At 38.1% G+C, this 23,839-nt stretch overlaps 1 protein-coding gene across 2 annotated transcripts; it reads left to right on the top strand.

The window, feature by feature from the left end:
• On the top strand, positions 1 to 21,759 carry LOC128693981 (ankyrin repeat, SAM and basic leucine zipper domain-containing protein 1). 2 transcript variants are annotated; one of them, XM_053783938.2, is made up of 11 exons: positions 1 to 451; positions 2,637 to 2,694; positions 3,569 to 3,704; positions 5,323 to 5,496; positions 5,689 to 5,811; positions 10,357 to 10,576; positions 17,102 to 17,243; positions 18,016 to 18,201; positions 19,761 to 19,924; positions 20,483 to 20,708; positions 20,829 to 21,759. In XM_053783938.2, exons 1-11 carry the CDS (start codon positions 312 to 314, stop codon positions 21,027 to 21,029), a joined length of 1,770 nt encoding a protein of 589 aa, XP_053639913.1. In that variant the 5' UTR covers positions 1 to 311; the 3' UTR covers positions 21,030 to 21,759. The 2 variants fall into 2 exon arrangements, with proteins under 2 accessions (XP_053639913.1, XP_053639915.1); XM_053783940.2 differs by lacking the exon at positions 3,569 to 3,704 and having other exon boundaries at positions 312 to 451; positions 2,637 to 2,783.
• Positions 21,760 to 23,839: the final 2,080 nt, after the last annotated feature.

Below are 23,839 nucleotides of genomic sequence, written 5' to 3'. Positions count from 1 at the left end.
AGTTTCGGGTCAGACTTGACTTTCGATGCTGTCATTGTCGTACTGTCGCTGGGCCTCCCTCCTTATCTGTGCGAGAGCGTTGCCAAGGACGAAATGATATGCACGATTACCCTGAATCATCTTCAGGATACATTAAGTTTGCTTAAAGGTGTCTTCTCCCGAAGACTATACCGTGTAGTGGAGATAACTGAATAACAGACTTGAAAAATTGAGAGGCAGTGTGTGACGCGAGACGTGACGTCAAGACACAAACATAGAGTGGGGCACTGGGCACGAGGACACAGTTTGGCTGAAGCCCAAGAATAATCAAGATGATGCCAGCAGGATTTAGTGACACGTCTGACGAGGATGAGGATGAGCTGGAGCTGCACAGTGCTGTGACGGGGAGGTACTTCAGGCTCAGAGGCAGGTCACTGGAGGAGAGAATCGACATGACACCCACCTTGTATAAGTAAGTGGACCATGTACTCATCCGCAGTGCCAAGTGTTAAACTTTAAACAGCGTCAAAACGAAATAGTAATATACTAATAACATTAAAGCAATATGTAAGTTACTTCGACTTTTTTGAGTTAGGATAGAAAATTTGCACTTGTGTTACTTAGCATGATAATTGTACTTTTGTACCCGTATACCAAAATAAACTTAATTTTGCATAACAGTTTAACCCAATTTAACCTAACGCAGCCGGTTAGCTTGTGGCATCACTGCCAGAGTTTGGTGCCTACTTTTTGAATTTCAAGGACGATTCCACGAGGCTGGTGAAGGGCTCTTGATCCAAGGAATAAGAGTTACTATCATTCCTCTAATGTGTGATTAACTCTCATTCCCCAAGCACTGTATGAGCCTTAGTCGTTTAGCTTCTTCATGTTCTTTTTTTAACTTTAACAAAACAGTAAAATATGTGGATGAAGACACTTGTCTCTTGTTCTGGACATATCTTAAAAGAAACTTTGGCTAGGTTTATGACTGCTACTCAGCGGAACTCGGGCATTAGTTTACATTTTACAATACATACAACCTGTATACATCATGGAATAAGTGTTTCATGTGTAACTTGTTACTTTTGTGAGATGGCACAGTATTTAGTCATGGACACTTAGTATTAAGTCATGTCGCTCGCCTGGCTGAATGTAAAGACGTGAATACGGATAGCAGAGTAAGGTTAAGTTACATTAGCTCATTTTTAAGTTGGGTTAGGTGGATTTTGTTAGGTTGCTTTTTTTACCATTTGCTCAACAAAATATCTCGACTAAAACGATATTGTATAATTCAAACTAAATTTATGGCAAAAATCCATTGAGTAGCAGTTTTCAAGTTATACCACAATTTGCCAAAAGTGACTTCTTCATTCCTAATATAGAGTAATATAAAAGTCTTGTAAAGTGGCTTGAGACAGACAACATGTATCAAGGGTAGTGGTGAGTCAGGTGGCAATAGATTAGTATCACATGACAGCCAGTACTAATTTGGGTAATAATCCGTTGGCTAAGACTCTGGAAACACTGAAACATATGGATTTTTGCAGGATTGTTACCTGGAGTTTACCTGGAGAGAGTTCCAGGGGTCAACGCCCCCGCGGCCCGGTCTGTGACCAGGCCTCCTGGTGGATCAGAGCCTGATCAACCAGGCTGTTGCTGCTGGCTGCACGCAAACCAACGTACGAGCCACAGCCCGGCTGATCAGGAACTGACTTTAGGTGCTTGTCCAGTGCCAGCTTGAAGACTGCCAGGGGTCTGTTGGTAATCCCCCTTATGTGTGCTGGGAGGCAGTTGAACAGTCTCGGGCCCCTTACACTTATTGTATGGTCTCTTAACGTGCTAGTGACACCCCTGCTTTTCATTGGGGGGATGCTGCATCGTCTGCCAAGTCTTTTGCTTTCGTAGTGAGTGATTTTCGTGTGCAAGTTCGGTACTAGTCCCTCTAGGATTTTCCAGGTGTATATAATCATGTATCTCTCCCTCCTGCGTTCCAGGGAATACAGGTTTAGGACCCTCAAGCGCTCCCAGTAATTGAGGTGTTTTATCTCCGTTATGTGCGCCGTGAAAGTTCTCTGTACATTTTCTAGGTCGGCAATTTCACCTGCCTTGAAAGGTGCTGTTAGTGTGCAGCAATATTCCAGCCTAGATAGTTAGTGGTGGCAATTGAAGCAGCTTCCATGCATTTCCTTCTTTGTTGGCCACTCACAGATGACTGGTTGGGTTCTTTCCATTTCATCAGGTGCTTATCATCATCATCAATGGTGGCTCGTCCATAGGAGCTACAGAGCTGCAGTCCCCCCAGATGCTCACTGCCAGTTGTATGACTTCAACCTTACCCTAAAATAATTTGCAACTGACAAATTATTACAGGAAAAATCTGTTGTATGTTGTTTTCAATGTATTTATAAGCGAATTTTTATTTTTTGTTGAAACGAGATAAAAAATTATTAAAAATAGAAGTTTGATGCAGTACGACAGTATCAAGGTATTACTGGTGTTACAAGCCGCCACTGATCATCATCATGTTGCATACAGGTAATACGGTGAGCTACAGCTGCTAGATTTGCTGTCTTTTACTTAATTAGGTTGGTACTGTATCATGTAAATTAGGTTTTAATTAAGTTCTTTTAGTAAAATCTGTATTCTTTAATTTGCAGGCATGGTGAATTGCCAGAGACTCCAGACTCTAGTTGCCATAATGGAGACTTATCTCAGGTGTGGTCACAGAGATTTTGCTGTTGCAGTATTGTATTATCACTATAAAAAATTTAAATTAACGAAGTGGCAACTAGGACTAAATCACGGTACAGTATAGTCAGCGTATAGTTTCAAAATCATTATTGGGTTTGACATTTTTCAGACTCCCTTTTAAATAACCTTTTTACACCTTCAACTGTTATATGTACTGATATTCCTACCCATAACCTTTAAAGGGAGTGCCTATTGATTTTTTTTTGTCTTTTTAGATATTTATATCTGTAATGCTGCATGTTCTGAAGCAGTGTATTTGGAATAATGATGCTTGACTGTGTATGTACAGTTGAGCACTGTACTGTGCTGCTGTCTCATTAGAATACACGAAATGCACCGTTACAATGCTACACTTATTCATTATATGAAGTAAAAGTTGGTTTTGACTACACCACCCTGACTTTTAGACCTCTGAATGTTCAAGTTTATTTGTTGAATGCTCATATACAGCAGTTAGTTCAATTTTGCAACTGCCAAATTTGCCATTACTATATTGCAATCATACTTTATTATGTCTCATTTAACCCTTAAACTGTCCGAACAGATCTACGTTCACATGTGTAGTGCTCCAAAAGTAGATCTATGTTTTTTAACATATTTTCAAACAGTATAACAAAAAAAATGTAGATCAAAGCTTTTTTGCACGTTTTCAAATGTAAAAAAAGAAAGAGAAGCTCTACATTTTTTTTACATACTTTCAAATGTTGAAAAAAACGTAGATCTACGTTTGGACAGTTTAAGGGTTAACAGATTAATATTGCCTGTTAGATGGCGTGTACAGAGTTCGAGAGGATGGAAAAACATGAATGAACATAACTTGTGGCTAATTTTTTTTTAGCATAATGGGTCACTTACCTTATCAAATGGAAGTGATGTCAGAAGTTTCAGTAATGGGGAATTACAAGAAAAGTCAGGGAATGCAGTGCATGCACCAGCTAACAGCCCTTCTAGATATTACGGTGGATATAAGAAATGTAAGTATCTCAGGAAAATGATAAAACATTGATAAGCACTTGGTTTTAAAATTTAGAATTGCTACTGAAATATTGTCCATAGTAAATGGTTGGAAATAAAGCAATTTGAGGATTGTTCAACACTTCTGTATACTGCAGTTATCTTAATTAAATGCACTGCAACAGTTTCATAAACTTGCATCAGATTTTACATCATAAATGATGTGACACTGGGCTACAGACTGCCATACATAATAATTTTATATACTTCAATATTTTTTCACTTTGCTTCTTACAGTACCTATTTGATTATGGGCATAAATCTCTTATGACGTAAATCTCTTTTCTTTCAGCTTAGTTTTGTCTTCACTTGTTTTAACCCTTAAATGGTCCAAACGTATATATACGTTTTTTTCAACATCTGAAAGTATGTAAAAAAATGTAGGTCTTTTTTGTTTTACATTTGAAAATGTGTAAAAAAACTTTTATCTACATTTTTTTTTTTGTTATATTTGAAAATATGTAAAAAAAAAGTAGATCTACTTTTGTAGCACTACGAATTTGAACGTCAATCTCATTGGACTGTTTAAGGGTTAATGGCTTCCTTTTTTTTATATGCATTAGTTATAATACTGTACTGTAATTATTCTTTCTTTCAACACACCGGCCGTATCCCACCGAGGCGGGGTGGCCCAAAAGAAAAAACCAAAGTTTCTCCTTTCAAATTTAGTAATATATACAGGAGAAGGGGTTACTAGCCCCTTACTCCCGGCATTTTAGTCGCCTCTTACAACACGCATGGCCTACGGAGGAAGAATTCTGTTCCACTTCCCCATGGAGATAAGAGGAAATAAACAAGAACAGGAACTAGAAAGAAAATAGAAGAAAACCCAGAGGGGTATGTATATATACGCTTGTACATGTATGTGTAGTGTGACCTGAGTGTAAGTAGAAGTAGCAAGACGTACCTGAAATTTTGCATGTTCATGAGACAGAAAAAAGGACACCAGCAATCCTACCATCATGTAAAACAATTACAGGCTTTCGTTTTACACTCACTTGGCAGGACGGTAGCACCTCCCTGGGCGGTTGCTGTCTACCAACCTACTACCTATAACTGTAATTCTTATGCCCACAATAATTTATTTAATAATTTTTTGCTCATAGTCAATATATTAAACATATACACAACACACTGTCATTGGACTTATAGTGTGAGTAATGTTCAAGTTAATCACCCAAGTTAAATACTGGATTTGTGACCCTGTGGACATGGCCTGTTTGTATCTCTCTATTTGCAATCTTTTATATTCAGTGTATAGGAAAACCATAATCAGTTCAGTCTGTTGTGTAAATTTTCAGCAGACTGCTGGGTACAGTTATTCCCTGGAACTTATATAATTTATTTTTTAAGACACTGGCCATCTCCCACCGAGATAGTAACCTGAAGAAAGAAGAAACATTATAATTTTTTTTTTTTTACATTCAGTAATTAATCCAGGAGAAGAGGTTACTAGCCCCTTGCATAATATTTATGTATAATACGGTATTTCGATGAGGCCAATTGTGGAAATATTTCAGAAAGTTTTAACTACAAAATGAGCATTCATTAGCAATTTGTGTATTTTATTCTGAACAGCATCCAGTTCAACACTGTTGTGCAGCTCTCATAAAAATTATAGTCCAGCATCTTGCGGGGGAAGATCATGGAGGCAAGTGCAAATGTACGAGGGTTACTCACTCCCCTTTGATGAATTCCGTATGGCGGCAATGCATGGGAATTTACCTGTGGTAAAATCTTTAGTTAAACAAGGTAATACACTGTAGCATGCCAATATATCAATATACAGTACATACACTGTACATGTACTGTACTGTATGCTTTAAATTCTTGTGTGAAACTTCACCCTCAGAATTTGAAATAAAGAATTCTTAAGTCATATCTGTTAATACTACTATATTAAATTTTATATCCAGTACTGCTATCATTTTTCTACGTTTTCAGGCATTGCTATTGATCAGATTCTAAAGTCTGGCTGGACTTGCTTGATGTATGTTTGCTCTTGTGGCAAACCTAAGGTGGCTGAGTTTCTGCTGCAACAAAATGCAGACCCTAATCTCCATAAAGGTAAGTTGTTACATTAGTATTCTCAGTTACATGATGGGTATTTGTATTTCACAATTGAGGTGGTTAGCAAAAAAACTGAATACAATATGTAATGAGGTAATGAACCACTAAGCTGTATTACTTGAGACTGGTGGGTATATCCATCCACTTTTCTAGCAAAAGTTGATGGATATACCCCACTTAATTGGAAAGAGTTTATCAAATTATGCAATGAAAGTGGGTTCATCTCTTAACAAAGTACAGTGGACCCCCGGTTCGCAATATTAATCCGTTCCTGAGAGCTCATCGTAAACCAAAATTATCGGAAAGCGAATCAATTTTCCCCATAAGAAATAATGGAAATCAAATTAATCCGTGCAAGACACCCAAAAGTATGAAAAAAAAACTTTTACCACATGAAATATTAAGTTTAATGCAATAGAATAATTACAATAACAACAATGACAGAATAATAACAATAGAATAATTGACACTTACCTTTAACCCTTTGAGGGTCCGTCCCGTAGATCTATGGCTTTACGTTCAGGGTCCAAACTGTAGATCTACGTTATGAGCTCAGCTCACTCTGATAAACTGTGAGTGGTACATTTGGGCCTAGATATGAGAGAATACATCTATGTGGTATGTGTGCACCACATAAAACAGATCCTGCAGCACGCTGTGTATAATGAGAGAAAAAAAATGAAATCATGATTTTTCGATTAAAACAGCGACTTTGCAGTGTTTTTTCGTAGGTTTTTTTATAGTTCTATTTGCGATTTCTTGGTCTCATTTGATAGAATGGAAGACATATTACAGAAATAGAGATGATTTTGATTGGTTTTCGCACTGGAAATGGCTTGAAACTGAGCTCAAAGTAGCAGAAATGTTCAATTTTTGCCGATATTCAAGAGTAAACAAATGACCTCACACGTCTAATACACGCCAGCTGGTGGGTCTAATATGCATTCACAAATATGGTGATGATATTTATACAATTATTACAGTATTGCATAACAGTAAATCTTCTATTTTTTGGTGTGAATAAAAATTCATTATGTGAATAAAAAATCAAAATGGAATTTATTTGTAAAGCCTCAAAACGTAACTAATGAACAGAGGAAATGTTAGTTTAGTTCCAGGAATACCTACATTGTTTATTCTGGACCCTATTTTGAAATTGGAATATTTTGAACTTTGTGTTAAATTGGCCAAATTAACAATTTCTGATCACTTTAATTTGTAGTTGAAACAGTTGACTTGGCGATTTCTTGTGCTCAATCGATAGAATAGAAGTAATACTAGTGAAATAGCTATGAATTTGGTTGACTGGAATAATGTAATTGGCCTAAAATGGGAGTCAAAGTCGGCAAAATCGCCGATTCGTAAATATCGCTGACACATCAAAATTCGCGAGAGCATAATTTCGTCAATTTTCCATCAAATTTCGTACTTTTTGTTTTATTACCTTCACAAAAAGATTCTCTACCATTTCATAAGAAAAAATAACAAAATTTTTTTTTTTAAATTCTTGGACACTGGGGCACCACTTCAGATTTGGGCCTTGGACCCTGAAGGGGTTAATGAAGATCTGGTGATGATTGATGAGATGGGAGGAGGGGAGTGTGTTGAACCTATTGTTTAGAAGGGGAATCCCCCTCCATTAGGACTTGAGGTAGCTTTTCCTCCTGAGTAATGTAGGTCCTGCTTGGCAATTTCTTCCAAAACAGGCCTGTTTTGTCACAATTAAACACTTGTTCAGGTTTCAATCCTTCAGCCTCTATGTACTCCTTGAATTCATGCACATATTTTTCAGCAACTTTTTGGTCTGAACTGGCAGCTATCTGTTTTTCGTTTATCCACACCAATAACAGTCTCTCAACATCTTTGAGTACTTGTGATCTCAGTTTCGAAAACATAGTTGCACCTTTGGCAAGAGCAGCTTCCTTGATTGCCGTTTTCTTGCCCACAATAGTAGCGATGGTTGATTGGGATTTTGTGTACAACCTGGCCAGCTCGGAGACATGCACTCCACTTTCATACTTAGCAATGATCTCTTTCTTCATATCCATAGTAATTCTCACCCTTTTTGCTGTAGGGTTGGCACTAGAAGCTTTCTTGGGGCCCATGGTGACTTATTTTGCAGGTGCAATCACTAAAAAGGCTGTGATAATATGAAATGTTCCGATTGTATGCTTGGAAGCGACCGTGGTGGCTGGCTGGCTTGTAAACACTGGCCAGAAGTGGACGCATCTCAGACGGAATGAATAGTGTTGGTCAAGTTTTTTAGCGCTAGCCGAGGCAAAATTTTTGCGTTAAAATGTATCGCTAATCTGATTTATCGTTAATCGATGCCATCGTTGGTCGAGGGTCCACTGTAGTAGAGATGGTTGATTGGGGTTTACTATACAACCTGACCAGCTCTGATACACACACTAACCTTTCATACTTTGCAATTATCTCTTTCTTCATTTCAATAGTCATTAGCACCCTTGGTCTTGAAGGGTTGGCACTAGAAGCTTTCTTGGGGCCCATGGTGACTTATTTTGCAGAAACAAGCACCAAAAACAGTGATAATGTGGATAATATGGAATGTACCGAATGTATCCTTAGATGCGCGCACACTGGCTGGCTTGTAAACACTGGACACGTCTCGTACGAATCGTATCGCATACCGGGTTTTGTAACGGGAACCGAGGCAAATTTTTGGCGATATAATGCATCGGTTACCAGATTTATCAGATACCGATAGCATCGCGAACCGGGGGTCCACTGTAATAGCCAACCTCTGTAAGGAGCATCTCGAAAGTGAGCTTTTTCTCAAACAAGTCCCGGAACATCAACTATATGCAATACATTGACAACATCCTTATTACACCACGGCATCCTTATTGAATGCACCACTAATTTTACACCTGCATAATTCTGTAAGTTTTCAATAAAATTTTGTTTTTTTGGCATCATTATTTTCAGAAAAAGATTCTCTACCATTTCAAAAGATTTTTTTTTAATGTGAACACTTAGAGCAATATTAATTTTTGGGGTCTGGACAGTGAAAGGCTTAATATGGATAGAAAGCATTCTAATAAATAACTATTGACAGTTTAAATTTTAATTATTTAGGAATAGACATTCAGTGGTGAGAATAAGTGCATGAGTATGAAAACTGATTGTAATCTTTGTAAATTTACATCAAATTGAGACATTTTTAACTATTTTTGAAATGGTTGGCAGATTGGGGACTCTGAATTTTCTGGCACTTGTATTTTTTTTTCTCTTGTCTCTTTTATTTGCTTAGATTCTTCTCAGGTTGAGGTGAACACATGGGATATCAAAAATTTTTTTTTTTTTTTTTTTTTTTGCATTGTCTATGCATTCTGTTGCAGCTGGCCAAGAAAAGCTTTAGGATGCATTAATATATGTACTAATTTTTTTTTTTTTAACACTTCGACCATTTCCCACCGAGGCAAGGTGACCCAAAAAGAAAGAAAAAACCCCAAAAGACAGAAAAAACTTTCATCATTCAACACTTTCACCATCACTCATACATAATCACTGTCTTTTGCAGAGGCACTCAGATACAACAGTTTAGATGTCCCTCCAAACTGCCAATATCCCAAACCCCTCCTTTAAAGTGCAGGCATTGTACTTCCCATTTCCAGGACTCAAGTCCGGCTAACCAGTTTCCCTGAATCCCTTCACAAAATATTACCCTGCTCACACTTCAACAGCTCGTCAGGTCCCAAAAACTATTCGTCTCCATTCACTCCTATGTAACACGCTCATGCACACTTGCTGGAAGTCCAAGCCCCTCGCCCACAAAGCTTCCTTTAACCCCCTCCCTCCCAACCTTTTCGGGGACAACCCCTACCCCACCTTCCTTCCCCTATAGATTTATACACTCTCCATGTCACTCTACTTTGATCCATTGTCTCTAAATGACCAAATTACCTCAACAGCCCCTCTTCAGCCCTCTAACTAATACTTTTAGTAACTGCACACCTCCTCCTAATTTCCACACTACAAATTCTCTGCATAATAGTTACACCTGTATATATGTATAGTATGCACAGAAATAAACATAGAAGATTTGTATGTGGAGTAAATTAAAATTAATGTTTGAATGATGTAGTCTTGTATATGTTCAGCATGTTCTTTACATATTATGGTCAGACCTCCAGATTTACATAATTCACCTAGCTAATGTTTGTACTGAAAGGTCTCCCATGAAGAATTTAGAATACTGTATTTGCATTTTTTTTTTTGTGCCCATTGTGTTCTGGGTTGGTGCCTGACCCTTCAGTTGAAAGCTTAGTATAGATTTTATTTCAAAATGTGCTCACTGAGTTTTCTCGCATCCAAATCTGTCATTCATATGAATATCTCTATTAATGAGCATAAACCAGTAAGACCTTAAATCAATAATAAGTTCTAACCAGTAAGAGTCTAAATTTAAAAAGAAAAAAAATTCTAAGAATAGAATTCACTGGTAAACTTTATTGATATTCCCATTTTTTTTTTTTTTTTTTTTTTTTTAAGTTTCTTAAACTACTGTTTCTTTCTCAGAGTTGTTCACTGCTCTCATGGCAGCATGTGCTTCAAGTCGTGAATCTGAACCAGACCTTCTGGACTGTGTGAAATTATTGCTCAGTTATGGTGCTAAAGTGGATGCAGCAGAGCGGCATCGCATGACTGCCCTCATGTTTGCCAGTAAAGAAGGGCGTGCAACAATTGTTGAGGCACTCATTGATGCAAAAGCTGATATCAACAAGCAAGATAACAAAGGGTATGCTGCTCAGTGCACTCGAGTAATTATGTATTTCTTCTTTCTTTCTTTCAGCACACCGGCCATATCCCACCAAGGCAGGGTGGCCCAAAAAGAAAAACGAAAGTTTCTCTTTTAAATTTAGTAATTTATACGGGAGAAGGGGTTTACTAGTCCCTTGCTCCCGGCATTTTAGTCACCTCTTACAACACGCATGGCTTATGGAGGAAGAACTCTGTTCCACTTCCCCATGGAGATAAGAGAAAATAAACAAGAACAAGAACTAGAAAGAGAATAGAAGAATACCCAGAGGGGTGTGTATATACATGCTTGTACATGTATGTGTAGTGTGACCTAAGTGCAAGTAGAAGTAGCAAGACATACCTGAAATCTTGCATGTTTATGAGACAGACAAAAGACACCAGCAATCCTACCATCATGTAAAACAATTACAGGTTTTCGTTGTACACTCACTTGGCAGGACGGTAGTACCTCCCTGGGCGGTTGCTGTTTACCAACCTACTACCTAGGAATTATGTATTTGTTCAACATTATTCTTAGTTGAAAATAGAGGTGAGAGAGTCTGCTATTCCTCAGTTTCCTATTTATCACTTTTGTTCCGAAAAGAATCCTGTAGATTCCTCCATTTATTTATATTTTTTTGACCCAGATTTCTCAAATAAGGCATCTTTTGTGACTCCTTGCTCTTAATCATTTTTCTCATTATTACATAATCCCACTTTTCATAAATGTAGACAATGCAGTAAATGAGAAGCATCATGTGTGGTACTGTACACAATCTCAGTGGTTCTGAAGCTTCTCATTGCTAATGTTCAGCATTACAATGAGCAAGATTGCAGTAATTTAGGGGAGTACAATCTAGTTCTTATTTAACATTCGGTTTATAGTTTGCCACTTCTCTTTTCAAGGCCCTAATAACAGAACATAACCCCAGCAGATTGTACGAGAACAGTGTACACTATGTAGAGCAGCAATTATTTGGTTTGGTTAAACATGTAACTATGAGAGACTTAGCTTTCTTGAAGAGAGAACTTGATAAGGTCCTCAAGTCAGTTTCTGCTCACCCAGGCTGTAGCACATATATGGACTATGTGCAGTAGCACTGACAGCCTGGTTGATCAGGCCATTCATTGTGAGGCCTAGTCTAGGACAGTTTCATGGGGGGTGTTGGCCCCAGAAAGCTTACCCAGGCAATGATACATGGCAGTAATACAGATTAAATTTCAAGACTTGAAGTTGTGAATTATTTCAACAAATTTATTGTCTCTCTCTTCTTATCTGTTTACAGAAAACTACTGTACAGCACTCAGAATACAGGATTCATATATGCTAAGTTTTTCTTTTTTTTTTCCTCAACAAGTCAGCCGTCTCCCACCGAGGCAGGGTGACCCAAAAAGAAAGAAAATCCCGAAAAGAAAATGCTTTCATCATCATTCAACACTTTCACCTCGCTCATACATAATCACTGTTTTTGCAGAGGCGTCCAGATACAAGAGTTTAGAAGCATATATAAAGATATATAACATATCCCTCCAAACTACCAATATCCCAAACCCTTCACACCCCAAGAGCTCGTCAGGTCCCAATAACCATTCATCTCCATTCACTCTTATCTAACACGCTCACACATGCTTGCTGGAAGTCCAAGCCCCTCACCCACAAACCTCCTTTACCCCCTCCCTCCGTTACCTCCCCCCCTCCCCGGCCTTCCTTCCCCTACAGATTTATACGCTCTCCATGTCATTCTACTTTGATCCATTCTCTCTAAATGACCAAACCACCTCAACAACGACCAAATCTACTCAACAAACCCTCTTCAGCCCTCTGACTAATACTTTTATTAGCTCCACACTTTCTCCTAATTTCCACACTCCAAATTTTCTGCATAATATTTACACCACACATTGCCCCTAAGCAAAACATCTCCACTGCCTCTAACCACTTCCTTGCTGCAGCATTTACAACCCAAGCTTCATGCCCATATAAGAGTGTTGGTACCACTATACTTTCATACATTCCCTTCTTTGCCTTCATAGATAACATTTTTTGTCTCCACATATACCACATATACATATACTTCTGTCTCATAAACACGCTAGATAACAGGGATATCTTGTTACTCCTACTTACACTTTGGTCACACTTCACAGACACGCACATGCATATATATATACATACGTCTAGGTTTTTTCTCTTTTTTCTAAATAGCTCTTGTTCTTCTTTATTTCTTCTATTGTCCATGGGGAAGTGGAAAAGAATCTTGCCTCCGTAAGCCATGCGTGTCGTATGAGGCGACTAAAATGCCGGGAGCAATGGGCTAGTAACCCCTTCTCCTGTAGACATTTACTAAAAAAGAGAAGAAGAAAAACTTTATAAAACTGGGATGCTTGAAGGTGCATGGATGTAGTGTGGATGACAAGAAACAGATGATTGCTGATGTTATGAATGAAAAGAAGTTGGATGTCCTGGCCCTAAGCGAAACAAAGCTGAAGGGGGTAGGGGAGTTTCGGTGGGGGGAAATAAATGGGATTAAATCTGGAGTATCTGAGAGAGTTAGAGCAAAGGAAGGGGTAGCAGTAATGTTGAAGGATCAGTTATGGAAGGAGAAAAGAGAATATGAATGTGTAAATTCAAGAATTATGTGGATTAAAGTAAAGGTTGGATTCGAAAAGTGGGTCATAATAAGCGTGTATGCACCTGGAGAAGAGAGGAATGTAGAGGAGAGAGAGAGATTTTGGGAGAAGTTAAGTGAATGTATAGGAGCCTTTGAACCAAGTGAGAGAGTAATTGTGGTAGGGGACCTGAATGCTAAAGTAGGATAAACTTTTAGAGAGGGTGTGGTAGGTAAGTCTGGAGTGCCAGGTGTAAATGATAATGGGAGCCCTTTGATTGAACTTTGTATAGAAAAGGGTTTAGTTATAGGTAATACATATTTTAAGAAAAAGAGGATAAATAAGTATACAAGATATGATGTAGGGCAAAATGACAGTAGTCTGTTGGATTATGTATTGGTAGATAAAAGACTGTTGAGTAGACTTCAGGATGTACATGTTTATAGAGGGGCCACAGATATATCAGATCACTTTCTAGTTGTAGCTACACTGAGAATAAAAGGTAGATGGGATACAAGGAGAAGAGAAGCATCAGGGAAGAGAGAGGTGAAGGTTTATAAACTAAAAGAGGAGGCAGTTAGGGTAAGATATAAACAGCTATTGGAGGTTTGATGGACTAATGAGAGCATAGGCAATGGGGTCGAAGAGGTATGGGGTAGGTTTAAAAATGTAGTGTTAGAGTGTTCAGCAGAAGTTTGTGGTTACAGGAAAGTGGGTGCGGGAGGGAAGAGGAGCGATTGGTGGAATGATAATGTAAAGAGAGTAGTAAGGGAGAAAAAGTTAGCATATGAGAAGTTTTTACAAAGTAGAAGTGATGCAAGGAGGGAAGAGTATATGGAGAAAAAGAGAGAGGTTAAGAGAGTGGTGAAGCAATGTAAAAAGAGAGCAAATGAGAGAGTGGGTGAGATGTTATCAACAAATTTTGTTGAAAATAAGAAAGTTTTGGAGCGAGATTAACAAGTTAAGGAAGCCTAGAGAACAAATGGATTTGTCAGTTAAAAATAGGAGAGGAGAGTTATTAAATGGAGAGTTAGAGGTATTGGGAAGATGGAGGGAATATTTTGAGGAATTGTTAAATGTTGATGAAGATAGGGAAGCTGTGATTTCGTGTATAGGGCAAGGAGGAATATCATCTTGTGGGAGTGAGGAAGAGCCAGTTGTGAGTGTGGGGGAAGTTCGTGAGGCAGTAGGTAAAATGAAAGGGGGTAAGGCAGCCGGGATTGATGGGATAAAGATAGAAATGTTAAAAGCAGGTGGGGATATAGTTTTGGAGTGGTTGGTGCAATTATTTAATAAATGTATGGAAGAGGGTAAGGTACCTAGGGATTGGCAGAGAGCATGCATAGTTCCTTTGTATAAAGGCAAAGGGGACAAAAGAGAGTGCAAAAACTATAGGGGGATAAGTCTGTTGAGTATACCTGGTAAAGTGTATGGTAGAGTTATTATTGAAAGGATTAAGAGTAAGACGGAGAATAGGATAGCAGATGAACAAGGAGGCTTTAGGAAAGGTAGGGGGTGTGTGGACCAGGTGTTTACAGTGAAACATATAAGTGAACAGTATTTAGATAAGGCTAAAGAGGTCTTTGTGGCATTTATGGATTTGGAAAAGGCGTATGACAGGGTGGATAGGGGGGCAATGTGGCAGATGTTGCAGGTGTATGGTGTAGGAGGTAGGTTACTGAAAGCAGTGAAGAGTTTTTACGAGGATAGTGAGGCTCAAGTTAGAGTATGTAGGAAAGAGGGAAATTATTTCCCAGTAAAAGTAGGCCTTAGACAAGGATGTGTGATGTCACCGTGGTTGTTTAATATATTTATAGATGGGGTTGTAAGAGAAGTAAATGCGAGGGTCTTGGCAAGAGGCGTGGAGTTAAAAGATAAAGAATCACACATAAAGTGGGAGTTGTCACAGTTGCTCTTTGCTGATGACACTGTGCTCTTGGGAGATTCTGAAGAGAAGTTGCAGAGATTGGTGGATGAATTTGGTAGGGTATGCAAAAGAAGAAAATTAAAAGTGAATACAGGAAAGAGTAAGGTTATGAGGATAACAAAAAGATTAGGTGATGAAAGATTGGATATCAGATTGGAGGGAGAGAGTATGGAGGAGGTGAATGTACGTATTCAGATATTTGGGAGTGGATGTGTCAGCGGATGGGTCAAGATGAGGTGAATAATAGAATTGATGAGGGGAAAAGGGTGAGTGGTGCACTTAGGAGTCTGTGGAGACAAAGAACTTTGTCCTTGGAGGCAGAGAGGGGAATGTATGAGAGTATAGTTTTACCAACGCTCTTATATGGGTGTGAAGCGTGGGTGATGAATGTTGCAGCGAGGAGAAGGCTGGAGGCAGTGGAGATGTCATGTCTGAGGGCAATGTGTGGTGTGAATATAATGCAGAGAATTCATAGTTTGGAAGTTAGGAGGAGGTGCGGGATTACCAAAACTGTTGTCCAGAGGGCTGAGGAAGGGTTGTTGAGGTGGTTCGGACATGTAGAGAGAATGGAGCGAAACAGAATGACTTCAAGAGTGTATCAGTCTGTAGTGGAAGGAAGGCGGGGTAGGGGTCAGCCTAGGAAAGGTTGGTGGGAGGGGGTAAAGGAGGTTTTGTGTGTGAGGGGCTTTGACTTCCTGCGGGCATGCGTGAGCGTGTTTGATAGGAATGAATGGAGACAAATGGTTTTTAATATTTGACGTGCTGTTGGAGTGTGAGCAAAGTAACATTTATGAAGGGATTCAGAGAAACCGGCAGGCCGGACTGGAGTCCTGGAGATGGGAAGTACAGTGCCTGCACTCTGAAGGAGGGGTGTTAATGTTGCAGTTTAAAAACTGTAGTGTAAAGCACCCTTCTGGCAAGACAGTGATGGAGTGAATGATGGTGAAAGTTTTTCTTTTTCGGGCCACCCTGCCTTGGTGGGAATCGGCCAGTGTGATAATAAAAAAAAATAATAATAAAATATACCTCAACGCACCATTCGCCTTTTTTCCTTCATCAATTTTATGGTTAACCTCATCCTTCATAAACCCATCTGCTGACACATCAACTCCCAACTTCTAAAAACATTCACTTCTTCCATACTCCCTCTCTCCAATGTGATATCCAATTTTTCTTTATCCAAATCATTTGATACCCTCATCACCTTACTCTTATCTATGTTCACTTTCAACTTTCTACCTTTACATACCCTCCCAAACTCGTCCACTAACCTTTGTAACTTTTCTTTAGAATCTCCCATAAGCACAGTATCATTAGCAAAAAGTAACTGTCAACTCCCATTTTGTATTTGATTCCCCATAATTTAATCCCACCCCTCTCCCCAACACCCTAGCATTTACTTCTTTTACAATCCCATCTATAAATATATTAAACAACCATGGTGACATTACACATCCCTGTCTAAGACCTACTTTTACCAGGAAGTAATCTCCCTCTCTTCTACATACCCTAACCTGAGCCTCACTATCCTCATAAAAACTCTTTACAGCATTTAGTAACTTACTACCTATTCCATATATGTACTTGCAACATCTGCCACATTGCTCCTCTATCCACTCTATCATATGCCTTTTCTAAATCCATAAATGCAATAAAAACTTCCCTACCTTTATCTAAATACTGTTCGCATATATGCTTCAATGTAAACACTTGATCTCCACATCCCCTACCCACTGTAAAGCCTCCTTGCTCATCTGCAATCCTACTCTCTCTTACCTCTAATTCAGATACAGTATTAAAATATTCTCTATCCTGTATGTGGAAAACAAAGTTATCACTGTACTGTATAACTTTCCCTTTACTACATTACACTTTCTTATAGTTTAGCAAAGTTCCAGGTGGGTATAGAAAATGACTGTGTAAATCTATTCATTTCACCAAATAAATAAAAATATTGAACACTTAGATTTAAATCTTCTACATTAGGTGGACTGCTCTCTGCTGGGCAGCAACAAGAGGTCATGGGAAAGTTGTACGGATCTTGCTGCAGCACTCGGCTGATCCATTAAAAATGAACACTCATGGCCAAAGAGCAGCAGATATTGCACTTACAGCAGGCTACCCTGAGGTGAGAATTTGTTCAGGTAGGATTATAGATCAGGAAATGTGTTGCTTATCATTGCTGACATCGCAGAGTTCTTAAATTAATTTTTTGTTCAATATACTCTACTATAGGACTTTAATGGCAAATATAATACTCTACTTCTTACTTTTTGTCTGGAGATGGAGATGGTTTAGATTACTATACATACGTTCCGCTTTTCATATTTAATAAAAGGGAATAATTACTGTATAAATATGCTGGAGCTCCTGGCTGTTGGCTTGTCTAGGTCTCAGACTATGATGTTACTGTGTCAGACATCCCTACATAATTTCAGCATTTTTAACAACTACCTGTACATGTAATCTCTCAATAGAATACTAGTTTTCTCGCCTTTAACATTACTTGATAGTACCTTCCATTTTCTATTCTACATTATCGTTCTTTCTTCATAAGCTGGAACATATACTTTACTGAAAATGGCCAGCTTAATTGCATTCCTGTCCTTTCAGCTTAAAAGCAAATTGTTTGTATAGGAAACACTAGTAAAAAAAAAAAAAAAAAGACAGTTGCTGCACAAATGTTTGCACTTCAAATTAGCTGATGTGAAACTAATTGGTTCCTTAGTGTCCCTTTTGAAGGCGCAGATGTTTATATCTTAGGGTGTATGTAAGATGGTGACTTGTATTATTTTTAATGACTCATTGCGTTTCACTCCTTTAATAGATCTTGTCTCAAGAGTGACAACTTTCACCATTAGTCTCGTATTTTTTTTATTATTTGTCTTGTTGCTTTCTAGATTGCAGACATTCTGGACCGTGTGGCTGCTGGAGGTGCCAATGTACCACTCATGGAAAATGATGCTGAAAAACTTTTGGTTAAGCACTCCTTAGATAACAAGACAGCCCATGAATTTGGAGAGCTCGAGATGGTGTTGACAGGGCTGTATTTATCACACTTGATCCCTGTGTTTAAGCAGCACCAAGTAAGCACTTCAAGGATTTTTTCTACTGCTTGACTTCTATTTATCATGTACTAAAAACTTTTATTGCAAGAGGGAGCATGTGGGATAAGAATATAATGTTTAAATGTCAAATAAAACCTACATGTATATGAAAAGGGTTTGTTTAGTTTTTTCTTTTAACACGTTGGCTGTCTCCCACCAAGATATGGTGACCCGAAAAATAAACACTTTCTCCATCATTCACACTATTACTGTCTTGCCAGAGGCATGCAGATGTGACAGTTCAGATGTCCCTCCAAACAGCAAATATCCCAAACCCCCTCCTTGAGAGTGCAGGAACTGTACTTCCCACCTCCAGGACTCGAGACCAGCTAACCAGTTTCCCTGAATCCCTTCACAAAATATTACCTTCTTTACACTCCAACAGCTCATCAGGTTGAAAAAAACATTTGTCTTCACTCCTGTCTAACACTCTTGTACATGCCTGCTGTAGGCCCCTTGCACACAAAACCTCGCTTGCCTCCTCCATCCTTTCCTGTGACAACCCCCCTACCCTGCCTTCCCTCCATCCCCTCCACTACAGATTTATACACCCTCCAAGTCATCCTATTTTGCTCCACCCTATCTAAATAACCACACCACCTCAACAACCCCTTCTAAGTCTTCTGGATAATACCTTTAGTAACTCCACACCTCCTAGTCTCCAAACTACAAATTATCTGCATAATATTTGCACCACAAATTTCCCTCAGACACAACATCTCTACAGCCTCCAACCTCCTCCTCAATGCAACATTCACAACCCATGCTTCACACCCATATAAGAGTGTTGATGCCACTGTACACTCATTCCTCTCCTTGCCTTCCTGGATAACATTCTTTGTCTCCACAAATCCTACCTAGTTTTTCATATACCCATCTGACAATGCATCCAATCCCAAATACCTGAACACATTCACTTCCTTTATATTCCCCCCCTCCAGTCTGATATCCAATTTTTCATTACCTGACTCATTTGATACTCTCATCACCTTACTCTTATCTATGTTCACTTTCAACTTTGTTCCTTTACACACCCTCCCAAACTCATTCACTAACCTTTGCATCTTATCTTCAGAATCTCTCAAAAGCAAAGTGTCATCAGCAAAAAGTAACTGCCAACTCCCATTTTGTATTGGAATCTACATATTTTAATCCCACCCCTCTCCCCAACACCCTAGCATTTACTATTTTTTACAACCTCATCTATAAATATGTTAAAGAATGATGGTGACATCATTAGTCCCTGTCTAAGGCTTGCTTTTACTGGAAAGTAATCACCCTCTCTCCTACACACCCCTAATTGGAACCTCATTATCCTCATAAAAACTCTTAATAGCACTATGCTTTCTATCAAATCATCTGGAGCTAATTTTCTGGACTAATTAAAGTTTGACTGTCATGCTTTTTTCTTAGTTCTTTATTAAAATACCCATTTATATATATAACAATTTTTTCTATATAACTGGCATTTCATATACTAAGAAATTAACAAATTCTGCTCTTAAGTTTCTGCTTCATATTATTTCTTATATTTAAAGGTGTCATTTGAGTTGTTTCTACGCTTATCAGAGAAAGACCTTGAAAACATGAATGTAACTGCTGTAGGAGAGCGAAAGAAGATTTTACTTTCAATTAAAGAAATACACAAAAAAGAGTGGCAAACTTCAAGTCTGCCAAATGTGGCAGCGAATGCAAATATTACGTAAGTTAAATCAGTTACATCTACATAAGATTGGTGTTTTCGAGTCTACTTTGTAACTACATGTATCTTTATTTTATTTTTTTCAGCACAGTGTGTTAGTCTGTTTTTTATATTGGCATTTTAAAATTATAGAATAACTTGACAGTTGCACCATGTTTCCAAGACTAATTTAGCTGTGATATCTGTGTGCACACTACAGATTCAACAACAATGTTTACATGTTAGATACCAAAAGCTAATTTTCCTGGCTGCATGTGGCTAAGACAGGCACACAAAGTACGAGTTGTGACAGAGAAATACATATATATATACCACAAGGAATAAATATGAAAATTTTTCAAAGTACATATTACATGGATAATTAATTCTTAGCAAGGAAAATGCAATTTACAAAGATTTATTTGGTTTTTATGAAGTTGTCTGGGGGTATATAAGGATGTCATATATGGACCTAATATAGTACAAGTATAACAGCGGGTTACCATCACCTTCGTTAATTATGTGTAGCGTTTTCTAGAGACTTCAGTAAATTGAATAATATGTAGTTTTATGTTATAGGGTTCCAGAGGCTGCTGCTTTAATAGCCAATATCAACAAGCATATTCGCTACATCCATGCATCAGTAGGGTATCTGCGAGACCAAATTCAGGGTAATCCTAGGCTTTTGCAGTTAGGCCTGGATGTTCATTCTGTTTCCTCTCTGTCATCACAGTGTGGGGACTCAATGAAATTTATACAGGGTCTTCAAGAGGAACTAAGGTTCTTTAAAAGTCACCTTGATAAGGTAAGATCTTTGAGAATGTTACAACTTCTGTGTTTGCTGTATTTACTTGCCAAGAATAATGTTGCAGCAGATACAATAAGAGTAGTGTTTACTTATAACACCAAATGTGTGATTTTACAGGTAAGTGGAAATGCCGAGTACAGCACAGCAGATCTCATTACAGATTGCAGAGATAATGGTAGAATGTGGCAGCGACGAATTTTGGCCTCCTTAGTGACCACAACAGCAGTTGCCACCATCCTGTGGTACTCCAGACCCCAGATATTTGCAAGTATATTCAGCATCAAGGCACCACAGAATACAGTCATACTTGATATATAATGTTTTTAATAGAGCGTGTAGTAATTTTTCCAAGTCTCGGAAAATTAACTACTGGCTAGTGTGGGGGCAGTGGTCTTTTTGAAGGTAATAGTGCATACACATTCACTGAAAGGTATGAATCTGATACGAAGTAGTAGTTGTCACAGCTGCTTTTCGTTGATGACATTTCTCTGGTAAATTTTGGTGAGAATTTGCAAGGTTTGGTGAATGAGTTTGGGGAGTGTGTGTATAAGTATGGTGTTTACAGTAAAAATGGAATGAACTTCAAAATATCTATATTAATAATGAAAAATATTCAATGTAATAAAGGTTGTATAAGATTTAAAGAACAAAGTCATACTCAGTACTGTATGGGAAATATCTATAATTTTAATCTAAAATATGCCTTCATGTAATGATAAAGTTGGCTAACTGTACTTTGTCTTGATGGAAAAAGACTAGTGCCAAAAAAGTTTTGCCTGCACATGTAACTTCAATAGAATACAGGCAAATAAAATACATTACAATAGTAGTACTGTAGTACTAGTATTTTTTTTTTTTGTTTTTGTTTTTTGTTGTTTGTCATTTGTTACCTTTGCAATCATTCTGTCCACCTTCAGCAAAGGTTGATGGATTGATCATGTCAAAACTGTTATTAATGTCTGCAGTGTTTCATTTGCCTATATTGGACTGATGAAGACTGTTGTGCAAACAAATCATTTTAGCGATAAAGATATCCAAGTGTTGCTCATACACGTGTCTTATTCATCAACCTGTTGGTATTGTATTTCATCAATAATATGGTGCTTTGTCTTGTATAATAATTGAACATTTTTGGTGCACTTCATTTTTTTTTTTTTTGTTGCAGTGTACTCTAGCATTTAAATGAACAAGAAAATAAAACTTAAATTCAATCCTTAAACATGGAATGAAATTTTGTGATAACTTTTAAGTTATCTCATCCTCTCAGTGCAGTAATACCTACTAGAAACATTTAATGCTGTATAGATTCTATAGTATTTTTAAAGTATTTTTTCTTTATTACTATTATTTTTGGGCTAAATTATTTAAAAAAAAATTGTGTAGGCATATTTAAAAAACTGCATATCCAGTTTAATATTTCTTTATAGTATGTACTTGGAATTGAGTGTGATACAAGTTATACAGTAGGTGCCATAAATATGCAGGCAAATAAGTACGTCTGTAACAGACTATTTGCCTGACATTCAAGAAGTGCCAGGGCAACCTTTGCATGGAAAATAATGCCAAAGATATAAAGAATTTACTAATTGTAGTTTTCCACACATTAATGACTAGCCCAGAAATTTGCAGGACTCTAATCCAATGGTGAACATTTGCAAACTTATTAAGCATACGCTTCATGGTATGGATGTGTCCTCTAACCCTAAAATTTTGAGTGCAGTTAATTAAGTATAAGAGGGTATTTACTTTTCTATCCTCCATACATTAGCCTTATCAGTGCCTAGGAGATTTAAGGAGTGCATCCAGAAGGGTAATTCTATGAAATACTAGTTTAGGTGAGGAACATGTGCATATCTTTTTTTTTTTTTTTCAACAAACTGGCTGTATCCCACCAAGGCAGGGTGGCCCAAAAAGAAAAGCGAAAGTTTCTCTTTTTAAATTTAGTAATTTATACAGGAGAAGAGGTTACTAGCCCCTTGCTCCCCATGTGCATATACAGTGGACCCTCGACTAACGCTATTAATCCGTTCCTGAGAACTCATCGTTAGTCAAAATAATCGTTAGTCAAGTTAATTTTCCCCATAAGAAATAATGGAAATCAAATTAATCCGTGCAAGACACCCAAAAGTATTGAAAAAAAAATTTTAACACATGAAATATTAATTTTAATACACACAAACTGAAGAAGACATGCACAGTTACATGACACTTACCTTTATTGAAGATCTGGTGGTGATTGATGGGATGGGAAGAGGGGAGTGTGTTGATGGTCTTAGTGTTAGAAGGGGAATCCCCTTCCATTAGGACTTGAGGTGGCAAGTCCTTTTTCGGGGTTACTTCCCTTCTTTTAATGCCACTAGGACCAGCTTGAGAGTCACTGGACCTCTGTCGCACAACATATCTGCCCATAGAGGCCTGTACCTCCCGTTCCTTTATGACATTCCTAACGTGTTTCACAACATTGTCAGTGTCACCATTAAACACTTGTTCAGGTTTCAGTCCTTCACTGTCTATGTACTCCTTGAATTCCTGCACATATTTTTCAGCTGCTCTTTGGTCCAAACTGGCAGCCTCACCATGCCTTATCACACTATGTATGCCACTACGATTCTTAAATCTCTCAAACCAACCTTTGCTGGCCTTAAATTCATTCACATCACCATTAGTTGCTGGCATTTTTCTAATTAAATTGTCATGCAACTTCCTAGCCTTTTCACATATGATCGCTTGAGAGATGCTATCTCCTGCTATCTGTTTTTCGTTTATCCATACCAATAACAGTCTCTCAACATCTTCTATCACTTGTGATCTCAGTTTCGAAAACATAGTTGCACCTTTGGCAAGAACAGCTTCCTTGATTGCCGTTTTCTTGGCCACAATAGTAGCGATGGTTGATTGGGGTTTTGTGTACAGCCTGGCCAGCTCAGAGACATGCACTCCACTTTCATACTTAGCAATGATCTCTTTCTTCATATCCATAGTAATTCTCACCCTTTTTGCTGTAGGGTTGGCACTAGAAGCTTTCTTGGGGCCCATGGTGACTTATTTTGCAGGTGCAATCACTAAAAAGGCTGTGATAATATGAAATGTTCCGATTGTATGCTTGGAAGCGACCGCGGTGGCTGGCT

Source organism: Cherax quadricarinatus, chromosome 33 (genome assembly GCF_038502225.1).
Source record: "Cherax quadricarinatus isolate ZL_2023a chromosome 33, ASM3850222v1, whole genome shotgun sequence".
Taxonomy (NCBI): Eukaryota; Metazoa; Arthropoda; class Malacostraca; order Decapoda; family Parastacidae; genus Cherax; species Cherax quadricarinatus.
This window is presented reverse-complemented; position numbering and strand designations above follow the sequence as displayed.

Coding starts and splice junctions, on each gene's coding strand:
- LOC128693981 (XM_053783938.2), top strand. CDS start 312: ATGATGCCAGCAGGATTTAGTGACACGTCTGACGAGGATGAGGATGAG. Junction 3,705..5,322: donor TTACGGTGGATATAAGAAAT/GTAAGTATCTCA, acceptor TATTCTGAACAG/CATCCAGTTCAACACTGTTG. Junction 20,709..20,828: donor TTAAAAGTCACCTTGATAAG/GTAAGATCTTTG, acceptor GTGATTTTACAG/GTAAGTGGAAATGCCGAGTA.